This window comes from Hesperophylax consimilis, chromosome 4, assembly GCF_061612785.1.
Source record: "Hesperophylax consimilis isolate HC1 chromosome 4, BYU_Hcon_1.0, whole genome shotgun sequence".
NCBI lineage: Eukaryota > Metazoa > Arthropoda > Insecta > Trichoptera > Limnephilidae > Hesperophylax > Hesperophylax consimilis.
The window spans coordinates 44,179,393-44,196,933 of record NC_142839.1 but is presented as its reverse complement, the minus strand read 5'-3'; the positions used below and the strand labels follow the sequence as shown (position 1 = coordinate 44,196,933).

The window sequence follows — 17,541 nt, the reverse complement described above, 5'->3', positions numbered from 1 at the left end:
GATCTTTTGTGAGTTGATGTGTTGTTCTTTTATTGTTTTGTATTTATTTTGCTTATACATATAATGGACTTACATAATGTTGATTGACTAGATGATCATTTTGAAAAAGTCTGTGGAAAGGTTTAGTTTTTCCTATGGGGAAGATTTAACCCGAACATAAAGTCGGAAATTAAAAAATAAAATAAGAATAATAAACTGTAATACATAAACTACTAATAAATAAACTATTTTTTATAAACTGAATGATAATTTTATTTTGATTATGTAAAAGATAAACTTATAATTATAATGGGAGTTCTACAAATTTGTTAGTGAAGAATAAAGTTAATAAAGAATAACCTTATTGATTTTAATCTTTCAAAGACCCATTATGTCTGATACGACTAAAAGGGATTGAAATGACAATCTAGTCACCTTCAATGGAAGAAATCTTTCCAGCAAGAACCATTTCTTCATTTTTTACCTTTTCTTGAACAATTATTTTAAGCTCTTCTTGAAGAAAATTAAACTAAAAGATTTTTAAATAAAAAGAATAATATGACAATTTATTCAAAAGACATAATAAAATGGATACACATAAATGTAGAACAAAACTATTATATTATTTGTCACTTTTACATTTATTTCACATTCACAACTAAGCTTTGTCTTTGTAGCGGCTACGTCATACTCCGCTCCCCTCTCCGCTATGTAGCGGCTACGTCACGCCCTGCTCCCCTCGCCTCAACATATGTATTATACCCTGTACTGCCTGCTTGTCACTTCAGTTAATAAGCGCACTAGCTTCGTAACAGACGTGTTCGCCTTATTGCTCTATTGTTCTCACACACACACACTTCTAGATCACGTCGGGGTCACCACTTTGGAGGCGTAAGTGCAGTACGCCTTGGATAGGTATGTGTGTGGGAGTAAATGCAGAGCAATAAGGCGAACACGTCTGTTACGGAGCTAGTGCGTTTATTAACTGAAGTGACAAGCAGGCAGTACAGGGGGGAGCGAGGCGTGACATAGCCGCTACATAGCGGAGAGGGGAGCGGAGTATGACGTACCCGCTACATCTTAAATAAACTTCTCCAATTTCAACTGACTTTGTCCAATTTGATACTCGGAAGGTCCATAATTTCAATAACGGCACTAAATCGACTAATCAATCTTCACGGCTCCGTATATCTTCCTTATAAAGGCGTATGCAGCGAAGAATCCTATTGTCCCGGTGAGCAACCAGAAGGTCAGGACCATCAAACCTGGAAAAACAACAAATTCATTAATTTGTGCAAACAAACTGTTCAAATTAAGTAAACAGGATATCAAAGATTAATGCTTTTTCCGCCTCACGTTTTCACATATACCGCCGAGCTCTCTCGTACATCAGCCAGTTTAGTCCTGGCAACAATGAAAGTAGGAGGAAATGACTTACCCGTGTACCCCACGTACAACAAGGTGGGAATGAACTAGGTGATCTCCAGCTTGGTGAAGAAGTAGAACACAGCGTAGGCCAGCACATATACCGCCGAGCTCTCTCGTACATCAGCCAGTTTGGTCCTGGCAACAATGAAAGAGGGAGGAAATGACTTACCCGTGTACCCCACGTACAACAAGGTGGGAATGAACTCGGTGATCTCCAGCTTGGTGAAGAAGTAGAACACAGCGTAGGCCAGCACATATACCGCCGAGCTCTCTCGTACATCAGCCAGTTTGGTCCTGGCAACAATGAAAGAGGGAGGAAATGACTTACCCGTGTACCCCACGTACAACAAGGTGGGAATGAACTCGGTGATCTCCAGCTTGGTGAAGAAGTAGAACACAGCGTAGGCCAGCACATATACCGCCGAGCTCTCTCGTACATCAGCCAGTTTGGTCCTGGCAACAATGAAAGAGGGAGGAAATGACTTACCCGTGTACCCCACGTACAACAAGGTGGGAATGAACTCGGTGATCTCCAGCTTGGTGAAGAAGTAGAACACAGCGTAGGCCAGCACGTACACCGCTGAGCCCCCAGACACCAGGAAGCTTCTCCACCACCAGTGGTAGTCCTGCAGAAGGGAACAGAAGCAAAAACCCATCAATTGGATTGGTTCATATGATATAATATCATGCTAGCAGAAGACTATTGCAAGTAAAGTGAAAAGTGACCTCTCCACACAACTGGAAGTAAACCATGACTATAGATATCTGCGAGCAGGAGATGACCAGGATGCAGAACACCAGGAACAGGAAGCCAAACAGATAGTAGATTTGGTTCTCCCAGATGGCCGTGAAGATGAAGAACAGTTCGATGAACACGGCTCCAAACGGCAGGATGCCCGCCATCAGGGTGCTAAACACAGGAGGGGAAATCAACATATTATATATATTATATACTAACATTATAACATGACATTACAACAGTGTTGAATTGCTTTTCACTCAAAATAACACTTAACTTGAACACATATCCATTTCATTTCCATCATAGTACATAACTACATAGCAACTTTTAGATATTCAAAACAACCTTCGCCATTATTACTTACCATAAAGTAGGATTCATGTACCACAGTTGGTCCGGCACTTGTCTGGGAATCTGATTTGTGCGCACGGGATGCTGGAATCCCTGCTTCCTGAACCCAAAGTAGTATCCCAAATACACAAGTGGCAGCGAGATGCAGAACCACAGACACAGCAGCGACATCATGGTGCTGAAGGGCACTGCCCCACTCGAGTGCTTGCCCCAGATGAAGAAGTTCAGGAAGAAGCAGGTGCCAAACACGATGGCCGGGTAGAAGGTGGCCGTGGACAGAGCGGCCTTCTTCCACTCGCGGCCGCGCATGGTCTTGTAGAGGCGGGCTGAGAAGTACCCCGCTATCAGCCCCATGAACACGTACAGGAAGATAGCCGAGGTCATCAGAGCGCCGCGCGACGCCGGGGAAAGCATCCCGAGCATTGCGAAAACTGAAATACATATTCAAACTCACATTCTCAATAAGAACTAGCAAAGTAACAATACTGTTTGGAGAGAGATTCAACACAAGTATTATACACAGCTAACAATCCTAACACATCGGTGGAGTTTCAAAACTTGCTCTTGATTTTTAGGAAAACTGCTTGGAACATCTTGAATATTCGAAAATATGCATTTTTTGCTTCATATCTAAATAATTATACATTATTCTTTTGATATTTAGCAAAAAGTATTAATAGTATATTTGCTTTCAATTTATTTCAAATACTATCAAAACCAGCAGAAAATTCCACAGCAGGTTTTGAAACTCCACTACTCAACTGTATATTACGATTTTTAATAATAATAATAATATTTAGATGATTTGTATTGCGCCGTTTTTTGAGAAAAATCACCTCAATAGAAAATAATATATTTGTACAAAGCTCTCTCTTATTAAGAATCAGTTAAAATGTTTTGAATTAACGTGTAGTTCAATTGATAAATCACTTTTTTCCAGTTTAGCCAAAAATTCTTCAAAAAGTCATTCAATGTTTTGTTTTATTTGTATTTTTAAAACCATGATGATAATTTTTAAATTTCAATCCCTAAAATGGATACTTTATGAGAGCGTAAAAAAAATTATTAAATAGCCAAAAATCATTTTTAAAAAAAGCCAGCCGCTTCTCAGCAGATTGCCAATTCTTTGAAATTCCCCGAATTGCAGGGAATTTCAAGGAATTTAAACCGATTGGGTATTTTGTGGGGAAAACCTAGATGTGGGGAAAATGAGAGGATTCTACATAACTAATACTGATTGAAAGAGAATTGAGAACCCCATATTGAAACTTATACATACACAAGGTGATAAGAGCCATGAAGAATATTTGTATTCCGCTTCCGATAACGGCGGCAAACAGGCGCGACTGCCGAGGCGGTCGGAACACGTCCCCGTGCACCAACTTCCAGCCCGTCTCCTCCATCACATCGTCCACTCCCTCGTCCGCATTGTAGCGCGCTATGTCCCTCCGCAGCGTGCGGATCATTATCATTGTTAATATTCCTGGAATAAGAAACAACAATTACAAAATCAAATAGCCGACGGGAATCTTGTCACTATTATATCCACTCTAGCGATTTTTAGCATACTACAAACGACCGTTGCCATAATGTGTCAAATTTATCTACCTTTCGTAAAACATTTTGAAAAATTTTCCAAACCATCTCACGATCTACAGTTTGTAGAGAGCTGAAATAATACCCATTTTATCAACAAAACAAAAACAAAGCGACGTCCTGTGGACCATTCTATATGCTTCTAAATTACAATTTCTTTTAATGATAAACTCATGTTTATAAGACAAGGATTTTATGCATAGCACAAAGGATAACAAATTATTATAAGCAATAAATAGTTATTTTTACTCGGGAGATACTTTCAATTTGTACGTATATTTCAAGCGACTAATTATTGCTTATAATAATTTGTTATCCTTTGTGCTATGCATAAAAAACCTAGTAAATAATAATATTTGATAAGTCAAAATATTTCACCAACAAATGTAGATATAATATGTCACGACGCCATCTAGTGGGAAATTTAGCACTAACAAAGCCTTTCCTACAAAATAAAGTTGGTTGTTTACAGGTGAAAAATATAATAAGCAGTAATTGTTGATTGAAGCACTAGTACATATTGAATCATTTGGCGTGTTGGAAATAAGCCGACGTAGCTCAGCGGTCTCAGAGCACCTGAATGGACATCAGAAGGTGTGGGTTCAATTCACGTCGGCGGCATTTATTTTTACTCGGGGGATATTTTCAATTTGTATGGATATTTCGAAAAACTAATTATTGCTTATAATGATTTGTTATACAATTTTCTTAATTCTCAAGTTTCACAAAAGTTTTTTCTCAAAAGCGCGCTTGTTAAAATGGTGTAAGTTTGTTTGATTTATTCGATTTTTATTACATACCAGTGTAATCGTAAATGAATAATCTATCGTTTAACGTGTTTTCAACTGATTTGAATTCATATATAGTGGCTTTTTCCAAATTTTTCACAACAAAGTGTGAATTCTCCGCCTCACGTCTTTTTCAATTTCAGGCTGGCTGTGTAAAACGATTAATTGAACTAAATAAAGCAAGAATCGAAATTATTTTTATTGATAATGGTAGATAATTAACATATCTTTCTAATTTAATAACTATTACACGTCTTACAGGTCTTCGGATTGTTAGTCAAGACCCTTAACCCTAGACCACGGAAGCCATGGAGATAAAATATAGTCTGCTCTAGTATAACAGTTATTTGTGGTAAATGTATCAAATATCCTAATTTAGTGCGTTCAGTTTGACAATCCGTGAACCCAAAATTTAAAAAAATATTTATTTATAAAACAACAATTAAAAATAGAGTCTTCTAATATATATTTGCATCTCTGATTATCAACTAGGTTATAAACAACACACAGAAATATAAAATATCCAATGTTGACCCGAATAAGTACCTCGCACTGCAATTTCAAAGGAACTAATGCACAGAATTCGCGCATTTATAAAGTTTACAACTTTTTAATAAATTTATTTAAATCTTAAAAAATATGGGATGAACATTAAAATATGAGTGGATTCATTGGCTGTATAGCACTATAATCTGTTTATATGTCTTTATATTCAAGTATGGGTGGATTCATTGGCACTATAATCAGTTTATACGTCTTCATATTAAAATATCAGTGGATTCATTGGCTGTATAGCACTATAATCTGTTTATATGTCTTTATATTCAAGTATGGGTGGATTCATTGGCCCTATAATCAGTTTATACGTCTTCATATTAAAATATCAGTGGATTCATTGGCTGTATAGCACTATAATCTGTTTATATGTCTTTATATTCAAGTATGGGTGGATTCATTGGCACTATAATCAGTTTATACGTCTTCATATTAAAATATGAGTGGATTCATTGGCTGTATAGCACTATAATCTGTTTATATGTCTTTATATTCAAGTATGGGTGGATTCATTGGCACTATAATCAGTTTATACGTCTTCATATTAAAATATCAGTGGATTCATTGGCTGTATAGCACTATAATCTGTTTATATGTCTTTATATTCAAGTATGGGTGGATTCATTGGCACTATAATCAGTTTATACGTCTTCATATTAAAATATGAGTGGATTCATTGGCTGTATAGCACTATAATCTGTTTATATGTCTTTATATTCAAGTATGGGTGGATTCATTGGCACTATAATCAGTTTATATGTCTTCATATTAAAATATGAGTGGATTCATTGGCTGTATAGCACTATAATCTGTTTATATGTCTTTATATTCAAGTATGGGTGGATTCATTGGCACTATAATCAGTTTATACGTCTTCATATTAAAATATTGGTGGATTCATTGGCTATATAGCACTATAATCAGTTTATATATATTTTTTTTATTTTTTTTATTATTTTATTTATTTATGTCTATTCTTGAATACACGTTTTACAAATTATTACAGTGGTTTATATTGCAGTACAGAGAAAAAAGTACAGAAAAAAGGTATAAAAAATGAAGAACATAGGTTGATTTAGGTAAAACTGTGTGTGTGTGATATTATATGTAACGTGAGCACCTCACTAGGAGAACCTGTGCTGAGGTGTTAACGTGTTTGTGATTAATGGTGACAGGTATTTATGTGTTGTGGTAGAAAGTTATTATTATTATTTTTTTTTTTCACAGACATTTTTATATTGAAACATGAAAACACACTTTTATATGTGAGTGTATGTATTTGTGGATAATTCTTGAAGAACGTGTATAATATTTCATTTTACTTATTATATTTTGGTTAAGTTTGGTTTGCAATTATAATCTTTTGAATAAAGTGAATATTTTGATTATCAGTTTATAGTTTTCAATCATCTCCAGAAAAGTTCCCACAAAAAAACTAAACACATAAACACGCTACAACGTTCACAAAAAACTTATTAATCCCAAAGCAAACAAAACTATGTTTCAAAAAGCACCACACTACATGGCCAAAAGTATATAACAAGGTAGCATCAAACAAATAACCAACATACTTAAATTTAAATCATCACTAAAAACATTTCTTACAAATGTCACTACACATTAAATGAATACCTTACATAAATTAAATACCTCTGTTTTGTTGGGTTATGTAATATAATGTATATTTGTTGGGTTAGCTGGAAGAAATAGGATGTAACCTAAAAGCTAACCCTTTGTACTCTGTATTTTTGTGCAATAACTATTTTTTTGAATTTTGAATTTTATACGTCTTTGTATTAAAATGTGGGTGGATTCATTGGCTATATAGCACTATAATCAGTTTATATGTCTTCATATTAAAATGTGGGTGGATTCATTGGTTATATAGCACTATAATCAGTTTATATGTCTTCATATTAAAATGTGGGTGGATTCATTGGTTATATAGAACTATAATCAGTTTATACGTCTTCATATTCTAATATGGGTGGATTCATTAGCTATATAGCACTAGTATACATAATCAGTTTATATGTCTTCATATTAAAATGTGGGTGGATTCATTGGTTATATAGCACTGTAATCAGTTTATACGTCTTCATATTATAATATTGGTGGATTCATTGGCTATATAGCACTATAATCAGTTTATACGTCTTCATATTATAATATGGGTGGATTCATTGGCTATATAGCACTATAATCAGTTTATATGTCTTCATATTAAAATGTGGGTGGATTCATTGGTTATATAGCACTATAATCAGTTTATACGTCTTCATGTTATAATATGGGTGGATTCATTGGCTATATAGCACTATAATCAGTTTATATGTCTTCATATTAAAATTCAGAGAAATGATTTTTTATAATATTTTTATAAATTTCCTAATCAAATGCTCAGAAATATCACGGCCGTTCGACTAATTTTTTCAATTAGTAAAGCGATCGCCCAAGTGGATATTTATAAATACACTCTCAAGTTAGTTGTTTTGAACGATTTCTGTTCCCAAAGGTGAACAAATTAGCATGAGGGTAACCCTACGTTTAACATTTTAAAATAACCATGATAAAAAAGTTGTTTGATTTTATAATTTATTTTATATTTTTTATTTCTACTTCCGATTTTATGTCCGGGTTAAATCTTCCCCATAGGAAAAACTAAACCCTTCCACACACTTTTCCACAAATGATCATCTAGTCTATCAACATTATACAAGTGCGTTATATAAGAAAAATAAATACAAAACAATACAAGAACAACACGTCAACTCACCAGAGATCAAATGGGAAAATAATTCACCGACTCCAGATATTTTCATATCAGAGGGTTCGGCTCGGTAGAACTTCTAACAGCTTTTATCAAGAAAATAGAATTCTTTATTGGCCTGTACTTTATAATTCTTTATTGGCCTGTACTTTATAATTCTTTATTGGCCTGTACTTTATAATTCTTTATTGGCCTGTAATTTATAATTCTTTATTGGCCTTTACTTTATAATTTAAAATAAAAAAATAAATCAAATAGCCCTCATCCTACTAAATATTTGCTATACCTTTTAATTTTTCAGTTTGGTTGGATACTTTGGTTTCAAATATAAAATTAAGTTTGGTATAGCCTCGCAGCCATTCTTCTCTTATTCCCCTGACGACTGACATATCGTCACCGTTACTATTAAGACCTCGTAAGTCTGTTTTAGAAAACAGCCACGCAGCCGTTCTTCTCTTATTCCCCTGATACATATTGTCACCGTTACTATTAAGACCTCGTAAGTCTGTTTTAGAAAACAGCCACGCAGCCGTTCTTCTCTTATTCCCCTGATACATATTGTCACCGTTACTATTAAGACCTCGTAAGTCTGTTTTAGAAAACAGCCACGCAGCCGTTCTTCTCTTATTCCCCTGATACATATTGTCACCGTTACTATTAAGACCTCGTAAGTCTGTTTTAGAAAACAGCCACGCAGCCGTTCTTCTCTTATTCCCCTGATACATATTGTCACCGTTACTATTAAGACCTCGTAAGTCTGTTTTAGAAAACAGCCACGCAGCCGTTCTTCTCTTATTCCCCTGATACATATTGTCACCGTTACTATTAAGACCTCGTAAGTCTGTTTTAGAAAACAGCCACGCAGCCGTTCTTCTCTTATTCCCCTGATACATATTGTCACCGTTACTATTAAGACCTCGTAAGTCTGTTTTAGAAAACAGCCACGCAGCCGTTCTTCTCTTATTCCCCTGATACATATTGTCACCGTTACTATTAAGACCTCGTAAGTCTGTTTTAGAAAACAGCCACGCAGCCGTTCTTCTCTTATTCCCCTGATACATATTGTCACCGTTACTATTAAGACCTCGTAAGTCTGTTTTAGAAAACAGCCACGCAGCCGTTCTTCTCTTATTCCCCTGATACATATTGTCACTGTTACTATTAAGACCTCGTAAGTCTGTTTTAGAAAACAGCCACGCAGCCGTTCTTCTCTTATTCCCCTGATACATATTGTCACCGTTACTATTAAGACCTCGTAAGTCTGTTTTAGAAAACAGCCACGCAGCCGTTCTTCTCTTATTCCCCTGATACATATTGTCACCGTTACTATTAAGACCTCGTAAGTCTGTTTTAGAAAACAGCCACGCAGCCGTTCTTCTCTTATTCCCCTGATACATATCGTCACCATTACTATTAAGACCTCGTAAGTCTGTTTTAGAAAAATGTTAGAGGAGAAGAAAAATACACCACCAAAAATTTATGTTGAGAAACAAAAATACAAATTTAATTTGTTTGGCAAGCTTATGGTATTACCGACATCATGCTAGTGTGAAAATATTGTTAATTTTGCTTAATATAACTTTTTAAGAATCTTGGGTGGTTTTCTTGTATAGATTTAATAACTCAGATAATAACTAAGGTGGCATATAAACAGTTTTTTAAGGTTGTTAAAATTGTATTGAAATTTAAAAAAAAAATTATATTTGAAGAATACATTAAACAATATAAAATTAGTTGGATCCCAAATAAAATTAAAAATTCACTACACTATTCATGCTTAAGGAATCATCAAATAACTGATAATCACGGGGAATCACACTTTTCAGCTGCTGCAGATTACTGAATTTTTCATTTGTAATTTTCCTCTGCTCCGTATAAAGTGGTTTTAACTGATTATACGGACATCTATCGAACTTTTTTAGAAAATCTCTTTTGTCAAAAAATTGTCCAGTCATCAGAGTACTTTACTTTAAAAAATATTCACCCATTGTAGATCCAGGACGAATAGACCTTAAAAATTGCACTGCAGAATATAAAAAATATGCCGAAGATATTCAACTTCATAAGGTTTTGGTGTAATTCGAGTTGATTTGCAGGCGTATATGTAGTCGACAGGAGAGAAAATATCCCTTTTCTCAACCTGCGTTCAACGGACAAGTGCACACTTCATCTGGGTTCATTTCTTTTGCCTTTTGACTAGTTTGCCAGTATTATTTTTTGTTAGCTGTAATCCTGGTAGGTACCTACTTAATTAATCTAATAATATACATTTATTTTTTTAAAGTTTTTTATTTCATTTAAATGCCCATAGGGCTTATTAAATAATATGAAATAAATATTTAATAATATGAAATAAATATTAAATAATTTGAAATAACTATGGATAAGTGCCATGTGATTTTGAATTGTGAAGATGCAAAATTACCTACTTTTAAATAGTGTAGGAAATATGTAATCTGTATTTTTATTTTAAATTAATGTTATATTTTTTTTCTAAATTATGATAATTTGTACAGCGCCATTTCTGTGAAAATTCACGTGATGTAAAATGTACCAGGAGCACAGAACTTTTTAAAGATGAAATTTTATTAAAAATACAATTGATAAAATTATATGTTCATTGATATAATCTTTTTTTTAAAAGTTTAAATAGATATTCACCGTTTTTACGTTTTGCATGTTTATTATGATAATTTTATTTCGGTACCGCTGCCCCGAGAACCAGTCATTGGATGACAAACACTTCTGGGTCTTACTCCAAGTGGTCCACAGAAGTGACAGTAACAAGTAACAGAATCCATAGAAGTGTGATCTGTACCCATTGACAAATTGCTGTTTCTCAGTGACGTTTGGCATCAATCATTATATGCATCAGTACACACATTCCCGTATGCGTATGTTGTGTAGGTACCGCAGGAAGGTATCCTAGTTAGGCACTGTATGTAGGTACTGAATATGCATCAAAGCACATAATCCCCTTTTAAAGTGGCTCAGCGGTAGGAATCTTCGTTACAACTGGAAAGTAGCCAATATCGGTATCAAACTACGAGTAAAGAGCTACACAACCCGAGTGGCTCGGTGAAAACTAGGTGTACTAAACTGAACAGTCAAATTCCTGAGCCCTTAGTCAAAAGTAGTCATTCAAACATCAAATCATAAATACAAAGTAGGCACTCACTCACCCAAATTCAAATATATAAATGTACTCATACACTCATCCACATTCAAACATATATATGTACTCATACACTCATCCACATTCAAACATATATATGTACTCATACACTCATCCACATTCAAACATATATATGTACTCATACACTCATCCACATTCAAACATATATATGTACTCATACACTCATCCACATTCAACACCAAATCATACATCATTTTTTTTAAACATTAGTTTAACTGAGTCATTTTTACCTATTAGTTGCCTGCAACGGGCAAAAATCTAGTATACTTAAATATTCCCTGACATGTTGATACACTTGACACATATTCCCTGACATGTTGATACACTTGACAAATATTCCCTGACATGGTAAGTTTTTAGATTCTCACGGCCAAAAGCATTTTTGTTGTTTGTTTTTGGGGTGTTATGCCGTGTTGCGCTAACTCCTTCTTTAGCCGACGTTTCGGACAGCGTTGCAGTGTCCATCATCAGGGCAGATCCAGAGTTAGCGCAACACGGCATAACACCCCAAAAACAAACAACAAAAATTCCCTGACATGTTGATACACTTGACACATATTCCCTGACATGTTGATACACTTGACAATTATTGCTTTAATCATTATCATTAATTCATTACATTTAAAAGTAAAAACTCTAGTTACTTGAGAATTCTATTCAAGTGCTGGTATTATTTCATCATGGGCCAGTTGTTTCATAAAACTTGAATATTAACTTTGAAATTTGATGAATTATTTAAATTCTGTGAAAAAACCCGTCGTAAGGTTTCAAGTTGTAACTGGGTTAAGAATAAGAACTATATATTTATAGTTCTTATTATTATACAATATTTTGTTCACAGAAAAGATATAAAAAATAAAGTGTGGTGATAAAATTTTAAATAAAAAAGGAGTGTTTCGTAAAATGCAAGCCATAACGCTACAATATAATTTATGTCGTGTGTAATAATTTAATAGTTTTATGTCAAATATTATTACTTCTGTCGATGTGAGCATTCTGCCAATCCTTTACTGAAACATTATTACTTCTGTCGATATGAGCATTCTGCCAATCCTTTACTGAAACATTATTACTTCTGTCGATATGAGCATTCTGCCAATCCTTTACTGAAACATTATTACTTCTGTCGATGTGAGCATTCTGCCAATCCTTTACTGAAACATTATTACTTCTGTCGATATGAGCATTCTGCCAATCCTTTACTGAAACATTATTATAGGTAACGCAACGAAAGAAGGAAGCAATAAAAATGCTTAGAATTGATGTATTGGTCTATCTGTGTGAACGTCAAGCGCCGCCCACTAACGCGATAAGGCTCTCTGTCTTGCTTACGCTCACTTATTGTAACTAGTTAGAAGAGAGGCAAGTTTTAACAATACCGTTACGGGGTCTACTTACGGGGTGTCCTATTCATTCAGTTCGTAATTTGATTTAAACATACGTGCACCTACATATCGCAAGTGAAATAATTACCAATTTTTGAATTTGAAATAATAAATAGTTTTCATCATTTTTTGCCTGCCTGCCTTTATTATTTATGTAAAAGCCCTCTGGGCGCAAAACAAAATAAATAAAGAAACAACTAACAAATTAATGTTCTCCAAAACGAGCTTGAAAAAAAATCATTTGTCATATACTTGGTTTATAAATGTGTAAAATCTACTACTTAAGAAATTCTAAAAATTATAGTACTTTATTTAAAATTAAATATCTAGTCATATAAACATTGGGAACTCATATGTCATAAATATATTGGTTTATAAATGTGTACATTCTAATTATACAATTATAAATGTTCTCTAAAAAATGGTATGGAAAGAATCTCCTACTTATGATCTCACTGAAGAAACCACTCATTCACTCTGAATGCAATTATTGATGTTTTCCGAAATGACCCTGTAAAAAAAATCACATCTTTGCGATTCTTTCAAAGACATAAAGAAACCATCCCTTCGTTAAAATAGATAAATAAATATTCTAGGAAACGATAAAATTTTGGAAATGTGGGTTAATTATACTTCTAGGAAATATATCAAATTAACATTAAACATGCTTTGTAAAATAAATATTTCTGGTCAGAATAATAATTATTCCCCGAAAAACAATTAGGTATAAATTCCAATTGCCGTAATTTCCGTGAATTAGGGTCATTATCGATGGAAGTTTGTTATGTACAGCATTCTTACATAAATGACTAAGAATTGTTAGCAATACCATTGTCTTTTTTAAGAATACCTACCCATTTGAATTCAATCCTGAAAATTATCACATTAGTTTAGAAAAAAAAATGATAAACTTCAATATTTCAATAACGATGTCGCAAAACAAAATAAGTTTTATGTGACCGACTTCAACACGCTTTGGCTTAGAGTTCTCAATTGTGAAATAATCATCAATTGTTTTTTTTTTTCAATCTTAAATCGAAACACGCTGTATGTAAGTTTTGCATCTGTGTGAGTACTGTGATGAAGCCAACTTAACTTGCGAGACCTATACTTCTGTCGATATGAGCATTCTGCCAATCCTTTACTGAAACATTATTACTTCTGTCGATATGAGCATTCTGCCAATCCTTTACTGAAACATTATTACTTCTGTCGATATGAGCATTCTGCCAATCCTTTACAGGATTAAAGCCAATCCATTTGAACTCCAACAAAATAATGCAGTCATTACGCTTATGACGATAAGGTTGAATTTGTCACTTGATGCCAGTTATGTGTTCATTTAAGCAAAAAAAAACATAGCCAAAAATAAATTTTAGACTATGTAATAGTTAATAACTGAATTTTCCTCATTATAGAATAAAAGCTAATCCAAAAAGAAGATTCAACACTTCTTTACAAAGATTGTTTTGTTTTATACCTAAAAAAACTAATTAACATCTGACTTTACATTCTGCATAAATAAATGTTTTCAGTAAACCCTGCTCTCAGGAAAAAGTATTTACTGAGTGTTTACTGAGGTGAACATGTCGGTCGTATCTGAACAATATAAGTGGCTAAAACTTGCTAATTATTTTTAATCAATTGTTTTATTTCTTCTAATAATAAAGTATACCTGACAAGAAGAACACAACCATCAAAGAGTTGATGATGGAGAACCAGTGAATCTGCACATCGTTCATGCCGAGATAGATATCCCAGCGAGAGGCCCAGCTGACATCAGACTGGATCCACTCCACGGAATAGGTGAAGAAGAGCTTGGTGCCGGTCTGCGTGTTGACCAGTTGCGGCTTGGGGTCGCTGGGGAAACTGCACGACTCCCCGCTGAACTGCAGCTCCTCGCGATCCACCGACATGGGCTCCACTTCGAAGCCCACCACGCGATACCTGTCACTGAAATAAAACAAACATTTTACTACAAACACTTCAGAGTAATGAATAAGATTGAGAAAAGTCATTGGGCATGTAGAGCGGATGTACGAAGAAAGGAGAATATATAATGCGAATGTATATGATAGAAGACGTTGGGGATGCCCGAGGAAGATATTTCACCATCGAGTGAATAAAATAGTTGTGAAGAATGAAGCAAGAAAGTGTACCAAGACCGAGGAGTTTGAATGTCTATCCTCTCTGTCTACTGCTACTCTGCATTGAAACGGAATGATGATAACAACAAAGATAACATTTCCTTTCAGGTTCTACTCCAGCTGATGTCCTGCTGTTTTTATTTCCAGTTCCCAACACCCAAGGCTGCGGTTTTTGCCTCGCATCCTGGCAAGAAGGTTGCCTGGAGGTACTATTACAGTGTGTGGTGAACTTACGCACTCCGCGGATGGTAAAGCAGGATGAGCTTGAGGTGGTTGTGGATGTAGGGGCGCTGGTGCGTCATGAGGCCGAGGCGATAGCCCTGTTCCACCACCTGCTCCGAGTTGCCGCTCTTCAAGGAATGCGTTGCTACCGGGAGGTTGTCTACCAATCTACAGAATGATGCAAGAAAACACATTAGTCGTCAGAACAGGAGTCATTATAACAGCATTAAATAAACATTATGGATACAATCAAATATTTTGCATTAACCAAATCAACAATGTTTATGAATCATATAGATGGTATTATAAATTAAAATAAGCATTTTCAATAATAAGAGATTTACTCACAGGTGCACATAGTATTCATGTTCAATTCGATTCCCAACATTTTGCGATTCTTCGGCATTCCAATTCATGGGGTTATTTTTAGTATGACACAGTAACCGACATTGTACATCCTCAGCCATCTGCAGGCTGTAGGGAGTGTTCACTATCCTGTCCCCTCGGAGGACTTCGCCCAAGTTCTCCGATTTGTAAACGAAGGTGCCATTCTTGGGCAAACAAAAGGGAAGCGAGTAATATTCATATGGTAACTGAGTGTGGACACTGGTCATTTTGACGGCTTTGACATCAATCTTTTGCCCTTTTCGGAATTCAACAGGAGCAACACCCGGGACATAAAACGCTTCCGCAGCAGTAAATAACAAAAGGAACGAGGCGAAAGAAAATGTTAGCTGAAAAACAAAAGCTTTTATAGATTATTTACTTTTATAAAATACATAAACAAGTTCTGTACAATGGTAGAACTTACGAAATCCATGGCAATTCAAAACACTGAACAGTGACACATTCAATTTACAAAGGACTCAATAATAACATATCACATGCATGTAGAAGAAGTGGTGGAATTCAGATGAAAGGCAAAATTATTCGCATCTAAACTTTACAGGACGTTGTTGATATTCACTTTCTGCCATCAGTCGGCAAAATTTGTGTAAATCCGTCTACGATATGAAAAGTCTACAAACCAAAGATATGCAAAGATAAGTGTTTTCTATCGCTTCGATCTGTCAAAAATATTATTTTCGTTCTAGGGGGTTGGTGTTTCTGTGAGCAAGCAGTTGTCAAATTCAGCGACGACCATTGGTGTCCGTATTTGATTTTGAAACTTTCTGTGTATGGACAAATTTATGAGAAAATGAGCATAAACAAACATAATTTCAAATTCGGACCCTTTTCAGACTAGCGATGGGCGGAATCAATGAATCATCGATGGTTTACTCGATCTTTTTTACCATTCGAAATATCTCGATTCATTGACAGAATTAATTCGAATGCAACTCCGAGACAATCGTTTTGAAACGTCATCGAAAGTCGTCGCTGTGATTGGTCAGAAATAATCGATGCCAGCCAAGCGTTGTGATTGGTCAGAATTAATTCGAATGCAACCCCGAGACAATCGTTTTGAAACGTCATCGAAAGTCGTCGCTGTGATTGGTCAGAAATAATCGATGCCAGCCAAGCGTTGTGATTGGTCAGAATTATTTCGAATGCACGGTCCGAAATAATCGTTTTCAAATGTCATCGAAAGTGGAATCGAGACAATCGCTCTGAAATATCAGAAATCATTCGAATGTTCAGTCCGAGACAATCGTTTTCAAACTGTCAGAATTCGTTCGAAAACGCAAATCGATTCTCACATTCGAGAGGTTATATTTCGAGATGTCAAAATATCTCAGATTGCTTGACAAACGAAATATTTTATAAGTACATTGTTGGCTGCCTACTGAAGCATGTTGATGTTATAATCAACCTCGTGTGTGAATTTTAAATTATGAATTAATACTTTTAGGTGACGATTTACGTTTTCAGTAGGTATAGTTTATGTGTAAAAGATTTTCATGGTGATAGTTTTTCACAATTGAAGGTTTAATACCTACCTTTGTTATTTTTAGGTTATGTATCATATATTCGGGACATTCGGGTAGTGTATATTTAAAATAAAATAAACCAATAATTTAGCAAACACCATTTTTATATTTAATGCTGATCGGGTTTCACTACAACCGTAGCTTCTTCGGGCAGTATACAATATTTAGTATATATTAAACTCATCAAGTGACATGTGTGCGTTCATATAAACATAATATATCTGCTTAGCGTAAAGAAATTCAGAAAATATTTTTCTTTGTACTTAAAAAACTTGTATAATAATTTATTTTAACTGTACGTATGTAGATATTCGAATCTTATTAATTATTTATAAAAATGTTAATTGCATATGCATACATATTTGAAATTCGTGGCTAACAGGAATAATACTAATGTTGCTAGCAGACAACAAGGGAATCATTGCCAGGAATGAAAATTAGTGATTGAAAT

General features: G+C 34.8%; 1 protein-coding gene across 3 annotated transcripts; it reads right to left on the bottom strand.

The window, feature by feature from the left end:
• Positions 1 to 302: 302 nt before the first annotated feature.
• On the bottom strand, positions 303 to 16,210 carry TM9SF4 (transmembrane 9 superfamily protein member 4). 3 transcript variants are annotated; one of them, XR_016302126.1, is made up of 10 exons: positions 15,971 to 16,210; positions 15,508 to 15,893; positions 15,172 to 15,327; positions 14,466 to 14,743; positions 3,780 to 3,983; positions 2,514 to 2,931; positions 2,134 to 2,317; positions 1,577 to 2,033; positions 1,055 to 1,244; positions 305 to 676 (listed from the first exon to the last, which is right to left on the bottom strand). XR_016302126.1 is itself a non-coding variant. In XM_089631497.1 (9 exons), the coding sequence occupies exons 1-9, from the start codon at positions 15,977 to 15,979 to the stop codon at positions 1,144 to 1,146; spliced, it is 2,193 nt and encodes a 730-aa protein (XP_089487623.1). In that variant the 5' UTR covers positions 15,980 to 16,210; the 3' UTR covers positions 303 to 1,143. The 3 variants fall into 3 exon arrangements, 2 of the variants coding, with proteins under 2 accessions (XP_089487623.1, XP_089487625.1); XM_089631497.1 differs by having other exon boundaries at positions 303 to 1,244; XM_089631499.1 differs by lacking the exons at positions 305 to 676; positions 2,134 to 2,317 and having other exon boundaries at positions 1,132 to 1,244.
• Between the last annotated feature and the right edge of the window lie 1,331 nt (positions 16,211 to 17,541).